Below are 13196 nucleotides of genomic sequence, written 5' to 3' on the forward strand. Positions count from 1 at the left end.
ATGATTGTTTTAGTTATAAGCAAACATAAGGAGAAACGAGAATCGAAAAAAGAACATAATTTACAACGATTATGAAGTAAATAAACGGTACACGGTGATTGACAAGTCATTCAACCCGACTGTTTCAACTAACAACAGTTTTAAACAGCATAATAAGCAAAGAGAATAACGGAAGCAATTCTACTGTAATACTTTTATCTTCTTCTGTAAGTTTTATTATATCTCTATATACAAAATAAGCCAAAAGATAAAATATAAATGAGTTAGGATAAAAGATATACGTAGTTTTAATTGGGATAATAGTACCTATGTAACTTTATATTGAGGGAAACATTATCTGATACATACCTATTTAAAACTAAAATTAACGTAAATCGTTTATTAAAAGATTTCACGTACCAATAAACTGATTTTATATTTCAAATACAAACCACTGAATGAATATTTTTTGCACGATTTAAAAATAGTTATGACACTACCTACTATTGTGTCATTGCAAATAAAATTCATAGAGAGGTTGGACAAGTTTTATTGAACTTATAAACCAGTTTTATTGGTGTATTATTTAACCAATATGTAGGTACATGATAAGAAATAATAACATTCTTTAAAAATTTTGAAGAGCAGATGAAACTGTGTATACAAATTAGTATTACTTATAGTAATCGTGTTGAAATTATCAACTCAAAGGAAACCAATAAGTTTAATAAAACAGGAAATTCAAAAATTTTAAAAAGATATTGTATTTCATAGGGAAATGCGATCGACTATTGCCAAATATTGAGGTCAACGCAAGCCTACGAAAGTATAAGCATGGTCGCGTAAATCAGAGGTTAAGATCCAAATCAAAACAATGTGTAACTTACCAAAATGACAATTCTCAAAAAGCATCCCGTTAAAAGATTCGCTCCAACGGCAATGACGTCCGTAAGAACGCACATTCACACTATAGTAAACGTCACACAAGCGCAAACACCGTAGTAAACGTCATGTCCAATGTTAACTTGGTTAATTACACACTTTAACGTTAGTTTAGCGCACTGCAAATAATAACACACTTGTCAAACTATTTGTACTATAACATATTACAAACACAAGCCTTGATACGGCCATGAACCATATAAAATACGTAATTTTTCGTCGTAGACGACCTAATCACCACTCCTTTTCCCTTACAGATTTCTATGATAGCGAACAGCTGCGGTGCGTGGTTGTATCAAAACAAATACATGTGCTGCCATCTATGACTCGTGAAGTGCCAAATTATGAACGTTTACTTTGCTCTACTTTCCAGTCATGAAAATGTTGCATTGGTTCCATTATAATACTACAGGTGGCGCTTTGCTCAAGTAAATAATAAATTAACTAAAAGATAAACAGCTGCGAGTTAAAATAAAACATTAAAAAAATTACGTTTATTCGTCTCAATAAAATGTAATAAAAAAAAATAAGCATATTATGAAGTAGATATAACGTATTCCACTTCCTGTGAAAGGCATTGGCGAAGGCCAAAGTCCAGCAGTGGGTAAAGTCTGATAATGAAGATGAAGTAGAAATCGTTTTATTAAAAAATAATTGGATGAAAGTCAAAAAAATATGTTCCGCCGTAACAGTGTTAGACACTGCCGTGACCAGGATTCGAACCTGGGTTACTACGGCCACAACGTAGGGTCCTAACCACTAGACGATCACGGCTATCGGAACGGTGGTTTTCGTTATGAAAAGGACGAAATTATCAAAATTATTCAGTAAAAAAAATAAAAAACCTATAATGGACAATTTTTTTTTATTCACACAATTTATGGATTGTAGTACTTTTCAGAATTATATATTAAGTAGATTTTAGTTTGCATTTACAGTATTTTTATGTATAATTTTTACTAGTTTTTATTTACAGATTTCAGAATTTTTCGTAATAAACATTTACAACCTTAATTACCTATGTATGTATGAATCATAATTGCTCCTAGTTGCTACGGTTTTGGGTCATTGTATGATCTCTCCCCTTCTTTTTTCTTAATTAATTAATTCTTAATCCCTTTCCCTGAATTCATCATTGTAAATGTTAATGTTGAATATGATAAATATTGATTATAATTTGTTTTGTAAATTGGTACAATCTTTTTTTCTACTTCTACTTCTTTTTTATATTGCATTTGCAAACTAGGTCTTATTCTTTTCTTTCAATTATGTAATACCAAAGTATTCTTAAGATTCTTTATGTATTTCATCTGTAACTCACCAAACGACTAAAAAAAACAAAGGCATATATAGGCGAAAGAAATAATACCAAAAAAAATCATTGCTATCGTTTATTGATTTAAAATACAAAACTTAGTGACATAAAGCTCTATCCTTTTATTGTTACAGTGCCCACGAACCGACAATCCGATAGGAAATAAACATTATTTTAGCTCGCACACCGTCACTCGAGCTCGCACAACCCGCGCCTGTCACAGGATAAATAAATACAACTATATTACATACTCAAGCGCAAACATCTAGGGGGCCATCTTCCGTATTGGATTCAGAACTATTCAAATAGGTCGGTGTTCTTATCGTCGTTACCAGACTAGCTTCTTACATACACACGTCAACGGCAGATTTCCCTGATATCGCTTAATATACGCTCGCTTCGCATCGGCACACACTTGGATACAAGCAGAACAAGTTGCACAAAGACCATCACAGTCTCAACGGGGATTTCAAGAGAAATGTTTGGGCTTAGACCTTATAGTCGAGCCAACGACATTAACTTATTGGCTGTCATATCGGTTTCGATGATTATATGTGAGTTCCAAGTTGTCCAAACGATCTGTGTCAAGTTCAGAGTGAAGTGGGATCATCGGTTCGCGCCTGGAGCTAGACCGATGCGAGCGGCGAACAAACTAATCGATTATATAATAATGCTTATGTATAAAATAATCGTATGAAGCAAAACATTACCGCACCCCGCGCTTCAATAGGAGCTTTATGTATACAGTTATATATCGACACTATTACAATAAAAATAAATACAGTTTAAATACATAAATTATATTCGGAAACCTGCCCGCGATACAATTTATCAACCTATTTTTTTATATCATTTCGATCCGATTTCCCATACCTATCTCTTATATTCCTAACAATCCTACAACCTCATGAAGCAAAAAAGTATTACAGTAAATATTATACAGACACTCGAAAAATGTATACTTGTCGAAACGGATGATAATAACTAGAAATAGATTCAAATCTACATAGAATCAAATCAATGCGAAGGGAATGGCGCGCGCACCAAACTAACGTGGGCTAAACAAATACTTTGATGCTTCATGTGCGAATACGAGCCAGCCGCGACCCACAGACGGTATCCAAGTAGTCCTCGACACAGGCTTGCACACATGCCAAATGTTTACAATCTCTGCTTACACACGAACGTTACAACTGATATTACTTCAATGTCAGACATTGTAAACATTTTTGGAACCAGTGTTACCATATTGAAAAATAAATTTAAATTTGGTAAAAACGTAAACATTTCAGACTACATTGGACATCGTCTATCTGACAATGACTGCACACCATAGTTTTGGAGAGGGAGCATAAAATCATTCGGGAAAAAGGTTTAATAAAAAAAAAAGTAGCAACATTGCAGAAATTAAAAGAAAAATCTTACAATTGCAATGTCGTAGTTTTAACGGCTCTATTGTGATATAACCTCAGTCGAATAACATTAAAATGAAACTTATCCTTGTAGAACAAACATTTCACTATAGAGCCGCTAAACCAGCACGGCACTGTCACGACTATTCCCACGTTTTCCAAACTGTTACAATTAAATCGATTACGTATATTCTTAAAAAAATATCTCAATCCACATGTTACAGTTAAACAAATAATGGCATATTTGAATGGAGGTTAGGGATGATCGATCGATTCACAAATTCATCGATATTATTATCGATATCACAACATCGATATAAAATATTATGTCGAACATAAAACGAAAGATTATTAATACAAAATCATCAAGGCAGTACCTTTTGACATATCAGAATTTCCAAACTGGATAAAAAATTATTAGCTTCTTTATGTCTATTAAATAAAAAAGGTTACTATATTTTATATGCTGTAACATCGATATATGTAAACATCGATAACAATCGATCATCCCTAAATGTATTTCGACGTATAAAACCTTAGAAAACGTAAATAGTCGCAAATCAGTCGCGTGCCTCACCAATATAAAGTTACCGGCACAATAAGGCAGTGATTCAGTGTATGCTGTACAAAATATCTCCTTTACAAAGTTACGACCAGTCTGTTGCGATGAGGTTTAGTCTATTGTACATTTTGTGAAACTAATTTCATGCATTTATTGCTTTTTATAAACCTCATTTATACTATCGATATTTCAAGAGCATTACAACACTAAATAGTATAAAAATATTTTGAAAGCTTCAGTTAACTGTTACATGGAGAAAAAAACCAACAGCCCTCTTTTGTAAAAACAAAATTTTATTATTTTATTTATCTTTAAATATGTCAAAATGTTAGAACACTTTAGTCCCTGGTCTATAAAATATAGTAAAATGCTGGAAAACATCAGAAATTAAACATGGACGTCGTAAAATCCATCAAATTAGTTCCACATTGTGTATTATACGCATAAATATAAGAAATAATTAGTCTATTGTAGATTCAAATCCAAAAAAGTTGAACAAGTCAGTAATTCAATTTATAAACTCCTATTTGAAATACCCAATTTTTTTTTTATATATATATATATAAATGATTTCAACATTCCCGTAACCTACAAGTACATTTTGTGATTTATTTTTTAATAGAATTACCTATACACCTATTCTTTGTTTAACATATTGAATACTCCAAGGGGACAAAAGTAATTGAACAGAATAACAGTAAGACAATGCCCGTCCACTGAACAAACGAAGCCCACCTCCGGAGACCAACAAAACTTTTTTTACAATATACAACTGTGTAATGCGAGGGCAACGTTTCTAATTATTTAATACGTCTCAGTATCGAAATGGAAACGATTTGTGCAATCGAAAAATATTAATTTATCAAATATCTATTTCCAATAACAGCGCTCACTCTCGATACAAAACGAATTCACAATTGGCCCTATTTATTTATCTTCAGTCATCAGTTGTCGACACTTTTTCATTAAAAAATATAAAGCTTGCGATAATAACTGAATGAAAGCTTAACTAGCATAGACAATAACTAAACTATAGATTATTCAGTTTTCATTCGCAGTCTGTATCCGTAATTAGTTCGTTTTCTAATTTTATGTACAATATTTATTTTCTACCATATTGCGTCCTTGATATGCATTGCGTAACAATAAAAAAACCTAGCTTTCATGCCCTGGATGCGTCCGCTTGTGGAGACGGGGACCCTCTCATCGGGACCCTCTCATCGGGACCCTCACGACTTTTTTTCTAAATAAGCGATTAAGAAATAATACAATACATGTTACAAAGTAACACTTCGTCACCATAATGTTCTCTTTACAGTCAGACTTATCGCGATAAATAAAAATATAGAATTATAAATATGGATTCAGTCCAGGTCTCGTGCATACACGAGATAGTTCCAAAAGCCGATTCGTTCCGATTTCTCTAGAATTAATCACTACATCCGTCCGTTGGCTCGTTCCTCTATATATAGAGTGATTTAACTTTACTTAACCTAAACCAACCGTCGCGTTCGCTTTTGGCTTATAAAATACTAGAGCGTAATTATGTCTATCGTCTTCGATTATGGAGCAATGAATTAATCTAAAGCCAGTTTCTGCCAGCGTACCCGCTTTCCGCTCCACTCGTGTGTGTGCGCAGAGCCGCAGCGCCCTCGCGCCCTCGCGCCCTCGCGCCCTCGCGCTAATTTAACTAAACCGAGTACAAAAGTCACTTTAATGTCATTTAAACAACGCAAACGTCTTTGTACACCACCTCGCTTCCATGTCCATTTCCCTTGCACTCATATTTCCGTTTAAACACAACAGTTCCACTAAAATAACTTCATACTCCGATCATCGCATTCCGCTATCGTATATCTCGGGTTGAGATTTCTCAAAGTCCAAGTATGAAAACATACTTTGCTCCTTCTGTATACACTTGTGAATTATTCACAAGCTTGCCAAATTTGTAAAGCGAGTGAATTACGCGCTCGAAGCCGTCCGTTCATTTAATATAGTACTAAAGTAGGGCGCCGGTGTGAGCGGGATACAATCTGCTTCGGAGTTTGCGTGTATGCAGACGTTTAGCGTTGCTGTTTCCATTTCCATTTGTTTACTTGTATTCGAGGCGAATGCGTCATATTAGTGTCATGAAATCGTTTTTCTATGACCTATCTAGGAGCCTCACACTCCATTTGGTTGCAGATAAGAATCTCTTTATCAATGCGTCCCATTCCGGCCTGACACCTTAGATACAATGCGCACTTTAGTTTGCTCGCTTACACTGTTCCTGTGTTACGTATCTGCAACGCTCACTTGTAAAGTCTTCAGTGAATCGTCCCGACACTATCACTTGTGTCCACCGATGTCGCCCGCTCACACTATGACGTGCACTTCACATTGGCTGGGAGCCGCAACCCGCTCGCGTCACTGTCGACCAGGTGACGCACTTTGTGGCGTCCAACACGCCCCGGTGGCGTCCAACGCGCCCTGTCGCGCGCCCGCTAGCCCCCTGTACCGCGCCTAGCGTGCCCGCTTCCGCGTGCGCCTGCGCTTTTTGGGTCGTGCGCGGGGCGCATGGGGCGCGTGGGGCGCGTGGGGCGCGTGGGGTGCGGGAGGTGCGGGGGGCGCGCGGGCGCCGAGCTCGCGCTAGTGTATGGCGACGGGGCTGTGCTGCAGCTGGCAGACGGGCAGCATGTCGTCGTCGCGACGCACGCTCTCCACCTCCATGCGCTCGGCCGGGCCCCACAGCCGCGCGCCGCCCACTGACGACACATTACACAATAACATATTTGAAACAACATCTTTACAATGTTCTTATTCATAAAATATAAGATCTCAGATCTGTATCGATATAGACATATTGCCTCTTTTTTAATCGAGTGAATGTTGAAGTAATGTTGCCTTTTATTTTATGAATAAGAGAAGTTATTATTAATTATAATTTAGAATGCAGATTACGACGAATGCAATCTTAAGTGCAAAATGTATAGTCCTAATGTTTTCTAAAGGATTGTTTATTACAACTGTGAAGGAGTGTAAACATATATTTAGAATTAACTTCGTATTCTGCATTACAACATTATTCGTAAATTAAATGACGATAATTGACATTTGACAAATCATCTACTACTATAATTATAACTAGTATAATTATGAAAAAAAATATTTAAATGTAAAAAAATATGGTAATTAATCTTAATATGTTCATATCGTCATTTAACACTAAACATACGATAAAACTATCCTTGTCAGTAATAACTTTTTCTATAATAATACGAAACCAACAAGAATATTTTGAATTCGTAATTCAAATACTTGTGTTTACTTCTAAATGTAAAGGTTTATGCTAAATATAAGTGTCTATAGGATCTTCTCAAATAATTCCTTCCTACACTATCACGTTCACAACTAATAACAAGATAACTTTGTGTCTTGTGTTACCTAATATTAAAAATGTTTGCGACATCTGCAACTACATATTATGTGTATTCACAAAAATACCTACTTATTAAAACATGCTATTCAATTTTGTTAAATCCCAATATTTCAATATTTAATCTTAACATTTCCCATTTTAATTATTTTTTTTAAATACAGAATATAATAAAATTAAAAAGCACTCGTATAAAGCGCATGAGCAAACAAACAGCAAATAAATATAGAAAAAAAAAACAGTTTAAAAACAAACATCGTATACCAATGTAGCTGCAGATTGATACACAATGAAAGCCATGCAAATGCTGACAAGATCATGCGATAGTGTACGCGTTATAGTCAACTTACGGGAACTGATCCAGACTGTTCCAACAAACATATTAACTTTGAAAAAAAACGTGATACCAATAGAAAAAAACAAAAAAGAATAAAAAAATCATTAAAATAATGTTGTCAGAACAATACTGTCACAAAATCATTGCAAAAAAGTTTAATTACAAATTATCATAACCTCAAATCTATCATTAACGACAATTAATTTAAACCAAAGAGGTTCTTAATCTGAAAAAAAAAAAATTTAAAAACAAACACATACGTTTTATGCATTCATATAAAACGTTTGTGTAAATTTGCAACAGACTTTCCTGCAATGACATAAAAGGAGAAGGGGGTATAAAACATTCGGAGATGATAGACGCAGACCTGGCATGTAATGTTAGGCACTAGTTGGCGGCGCTATGACGCGCGGGCGCGCCGCCGGACCGCTCTAGTCATCGCGGGTCCGACGGCCCATCTGCCGCGGGAACCACAAACACTCACATTAAATCTTTTATTTCTTTTTTTAACACTAAAAGAGAGAATAAAAGGATATTTTCTTTTCCCTTTTAATTATTCCTTTGCAAAGGGAAGAGGATTTGATTAGATAATAGATTTAAGAGACGAGAGAGACTTTATCTTTATGAAATTTGTAAATATAAAAACACTGAACATAGCTGACATATAGAAGAAGAGGCTTCTAATTCTAGGCTTCGTGTAAATTTAAAAATTTAAATATTAAATACTTTTAATCGCCTTTTCTTCCATTTAATAAATGAAAATGTATTCCTACATTTCGTAAACCATTTATAAACGGAAACACTTTATTAATTCGTTCAAAAACATTTCAATTTTCAAATTAGATTTTCAAACTGTCACATTCAGAATCATTAAGTGAATACTTAACGTCTCTGAGTAAGACAATAAAGTATAAATTCCGGGGCCAAAGTGTTCCCGTATCTCGATGGAATGGAAGTAGTGGAAGCGTTATGTATGCATAGATCATGACACAAGCTCGGAATGATGACATTTGACTAAACAGTTAACAAATGAATGGAAAATAATTTTAAATAACATAAATGCCAATAAACACCAATCTGTTAAAAATAAAGTTAGTCCCAATAAACATCAATACTATACAAATCATGCCAATTATTTATTTGGATTTTTTTTTATTATTATAGATAATAATATTAGACAAAGATACACATGTAACATTCAGTTAATTTGTATATTTTATAATTTATTCTTATTTAATTTTGTGTTTTAAAACTGTTTATACACCGACAAGGCTATCTAAACCGGTGGGCTTGTCAAAATAAATTATAACAGTTCACTAGCGCCCTCCTGTCAATGTCAAAATGTCACAAGATCCTCTTTACACTGTAGCTGTCACGTAATTTTCTATGTCCAAGTAGGTTTTATACATTCTGACAGAACCAACTGCGATAGTAGCGCCCCTCACCGGTTCAAATATCCTTATTTGAGCATAGTTCTTCAAAAAAACCTATGATGTCAGTATGATTTAAAGTTATTTTGGAAATGTGGTCATAGTTCTATTATTGAGAATTTCTTGTAGGAAAATGAACTTTACTTATTTATAATGTGTGTTTGTCTGTGTGTACACGTGTGTTGTGGGTGGTGTGTACTGTGGTGTATACTGACCGTGCTGGTGGTGGGACTGCGCCTGCGCCTGCTGCGTGTTGGTGGCCTCGTCCGCGGTGCGCTTGAAGAAGTTGTGCTGCAGCGAGTAGTATGGTGTCACTCGCTGCTTCGGATCGTACTCCAGCATGCGCAGGATCAGATCCTGGAATTGTATTTACATACATTTATACATACAGAGCATATGAAATATGTTACATTAATTACACTACATGTTAAATAGGTTGCTTTTAAAAGTAAGGAAAGCATTTTTTTACAGATTTATCAACATTTTTAATATCATATGAGATATAGTGTAAAAATGAACTTAAATGGCTGCATAGATTGTCTTGAAAATTTTGTATGTTTCCTGTTCTATGGCGGCACAATATTTTGGTTACCTCACAGATCATATTAAATAGACAAACAGGTAAACAAGAAATCGCTAAGTTACAGAATGTTAATCACAAAGTAAAAATTATTTGATGGCAGGTCTATGAGCTTATAATCATTTCTTTAGAAAATAATTCACAATGATATGCAAAGGTTGACCATTCCTGCCATAGAAGGTTTATGCCCTAAAAAATCTAAGCTAATTGTATTTTGTTTTTTGCAAACAGGCTTCAGTGAGTTTATAATTTGTGGACTGTTGACCTTAAACTTGAGGTAATCAGAGACGGAGTGTCCAGGCTCGCCGCGACGTCTCGCGGCTGGTCCTCCGCCCTCCACTCCCAGGATGTCGTGCAGCTGCCGAGACCCCGGCGGCCGGTACTTGCGGTACCCGCTACAAATAATAACAAATTAGTACAAACAATACACAAACAAAATATTAAACCAAACTAAATCTGAATCTATGATATGATACTATGAAAAAAGAATCGAATGTTATTTCTCTAAAATTTGTAAGACTTTTGAAAAAAGTTTGACTTGAAGCAAGAATGTCAACTTTTAAATTTATTGTCAGATACTATGAACACATTGACATTTTCTTACCAAATAAATACCATAAAAGAATTTCGTAAAAGAATATTTGTATACTAAACTAACCTGCCATCTTTTCCGTTAACTTTTTTCAATACGTATCCGCCGCCCTCTGACGCCGGTAATTTGTCAAAGAACTTTCTGGTTTTGTGCGCCTAAAAAAATATAAATACAACAAAAATTACCTTAACATATTCCTACCATATTATTGTAACATGTTACCTGTTTTTTATATTAATATAATATTTGAAATGTACTAATATTTCTTGTAACTGTTCTAACAAAGCTCTAGGCTTATACTAGAATATAGTTAATGAAAATTGGGGGAATTAAACACACAACTGCAATCAATAGCCCCACCTGGTCGAGCAAATGGTCCGGTGGCATGCCGAGCACTTCGACAATCTTGTTCATCTGATCGAGCTCATTGGCGCCGCTGAAGAGGGGCTCGCCGGTGTGCATCTCCACCAGGATACAGCCCAGCGACCACATGTCAATCGCCAGGTCGTACGGGATGCCAAGCAGCACCTCTGGCGACCGGTAGAACCTCGACTGGATGTACTGGTATATCTGGAAATTATGTTTTACAATAAAAATTCCCACGTATAAGTCATACACTTCAATAGTTTCTACGTAAATTATTCGTATTTGTAACATTTTGCAAAACAGAACTTAAACATTTTTAGGATGCCATATACAAAAGTAACAACCGAAACGTAGAATTGAAACAGAAAAGACGTATCCATATGATGTAATACTGAATTTATGTTACGGCTGCGACTACCATCAATGCTTTGGACAATCGTAATAAAGTTCAAACTTTAATAATAATGTACTAAACTACAAAGATTATTTTATTGTATATTTTATGTGTGGGATCTTTTCGTAGGCGTATACAGCAAAATCAGGTTACTATCCTACGCGTATCAAATAAGGTAGAATTCAATTTCTCACCCACAACTTACTGCTAAAAACCATAAAGACAATATTTAAAGTCTGTCATTTTGATTATAGTGGATCTCATGCGGTGAGTTTTTCGTAATAAAGTCTAAAATATATTCATTATTTTATCACAAAAAATTACCAGTACTACTAACATTTGACGCAACCAACAAATTGTCATACAATTACATAAGCAATGGAATAATAAGTCTAAAAACAAATTGTTCAATGATATACTGCTGCGTAAAATAATCACAATTAGCGTTTAATTAATTAGAACAGTATCGCAACGAGGGCGGGCGCTGGCGATAGTGGAGGACCGCGACCCATCAATGAATCGCTTATCTGAGTCCAAACACGACCCGCCAAAGGCAGTTCCTTAAACGCTACGTAATAATAATTTAATATTTAACGCGCAATTGGCGATAACCCTTGCCGTGCCCGCGGCCGCCGGCTCGGAAGGCCCCGGCGTGATTTATCTCTACAATTAGCTTCTACTCAGAATTGAATCTATAAATCGAGAACAGAGATATTAAATATGGCATCTATGGATTTTAATTGCATTCATAAATTTGCTAACATTCTGATATCTTCAAATGTTTAACGAATGAAATTATGACGCAATAGCGTAACGAGGGAAAGAACGAGGAACATTAAACATAGGCTTTCTTCCAGGTTAACCATAATCTTATCAAAATTATCGGTCCGTATGAAAAGCCTACCCACGTAGCGCTGCCTTGTACAATCGCCGTTTGATTTATCCCACGCTCTATAAAAACAACAAAAAACAAAATTCGACGACTCCTACGTAAATAATTTGTTGACACAAGTGTGACAAAAGATGCTTATTTTTCTTTTAATTTGATAAAAACCACATATTTCTGAAAACTATAAAAGTAAGCAGAATAAAGAGACACTTACCCTTTGACCTAGTTGACATGAACTGCCGAAATCAACAATCTTGATGGCTGATCTCTTCGGGTTGCATAGCAAAATATTCTCAGGCTTAAGATCACAGTGAATTATATTTAATTCTGTAAAGAAAATTAATTAAATCAGATCAATTACTTTTGTAGCAAAAAACACCATTTTGATGTAATAAAAAAATATGAAATAATTCCACGGGAAAATATTTTGAATTGGTGCAACTTGACTACGGAATTACGCGTTGTTTTAAGAAATCACCTATAACTTAAACTATGTAGTTTTAATTTTGTGTTCCAGATTAGGCACAACAAACACTTGACAGTTACATGTATACAGACCTGGTTGACTAAGGAACAGTAGGGCGGTGCATAGCTGCTGCGCGAACTTGCGGGTCAGGTTGAGCGAGACACCGCGGAAGTTGGTGTTGCGCAGCAAGTCGTACAGGTTGTACGACAGCAGCTCAAACACGAGGCACAGGTGGTTCCGCCACATGAAGTGACGCTTCAGTTTCACTGTCAAACGTTAAACAATTTGTTAAAGATAGCTATTTGATAAGAAAGTAAGATGTTGGCTAACCATTGACAACAATAACCTATTAGTTAGATACCGCTTGATCCTGGCTCGGTTCGTCACAGATTGTACCTATAATTAATGTTAGTAAGACCCCTCCACCTTTATATATTGTAATACTGCACCATTAGACGATATCAGATATCTCCAGCCACGTATTCTCTTTAGAGTGGTTTAAAGCTACATAATATGT

At 35.3% G+C, this 13196-nt stretch overlaps 2 protein-coding genes and 1 non-coding gene across 6 annotated transcripts in view; all 3 read right to left on the bottom strand.

The window, feature by feature from the left end:
- The window catches only part of LOC106719817 (uncharacterized protein CG43867), a 237087-nt gene extending 235922 nt beyond the window's left edge, over positions 1-1165 (bottom strand). Inside the window, exon 1 of the mRNA XM_045680941.1 lies at positions 867-1165. The gene's annotated coding sequence lies outside the window, so the exon portion shown is untranslated. The remainder of the gene's footprint in view (positions 1-866) is intronic.
- Positions 1166-1623: 458 nt separating this feature from the next.
- Positions 1624-1695, bottom strand: Trnah-gug. Its single transcript has one exon. It is a non-coding gene; the product is annotated as a tRNA-His (tRNA).
- Positions 1696-6776: 5081 nt separating this feature from the next.
- The window catches only part of LOC106719816 (serine/threonine-protein kinase minibrain), a 112094-nt gene continuing 105674 nt past the window's right edge, over positions 6777-13196 (bottom strand). For all 4 annotated transcript variants that reach the window (XM_045680883.1, XM_045680881.1, XM_045680882.1 and 1 more), the window contains 7 exons: positions 12772-12945; positions 12428-12540; positions 10925-11134; positions 10631-10719; positions 10238-10367; positions 9608-9749; positions 6777-6954 (listed from right to left, as the gene is read on the bottom strand). In XM_045680883.1, coding sequence (XP_045536839.1) covers positions 6839-6954; positions 9608-9749; positions 10238-10367; positions 10631-10719; positions 10925-11134; positions 12428-12540; positions 12772-12945 — 974 coding nt within the window. In that variant the 3' untranslated portion in view covers positions 6777-6838. The remainder of the gene's footprint in view (positions 6955-9607; positions 9750-10237; positions 10368-10630; positions 10720-10924; positions 11135-12427; positions 12541-12771; positions 12946-13196) is intronic.

The sequence above is a fragment of the Papilio machaon genome, chromosome 14 (genome assembly GCF_912999745.1).
Source record: "Papilio machaon chromosome 14, ilPapMach1.1, whole genome shotgun sequence".
In the NCBI taxonomy this organism is placed as follows: domain Eukaryota; kingdom Metazoa; phylum Arthropoda; class Insecta; order Lepidoptera; family Papilionidae; genus Papilio; species Papilio machaon.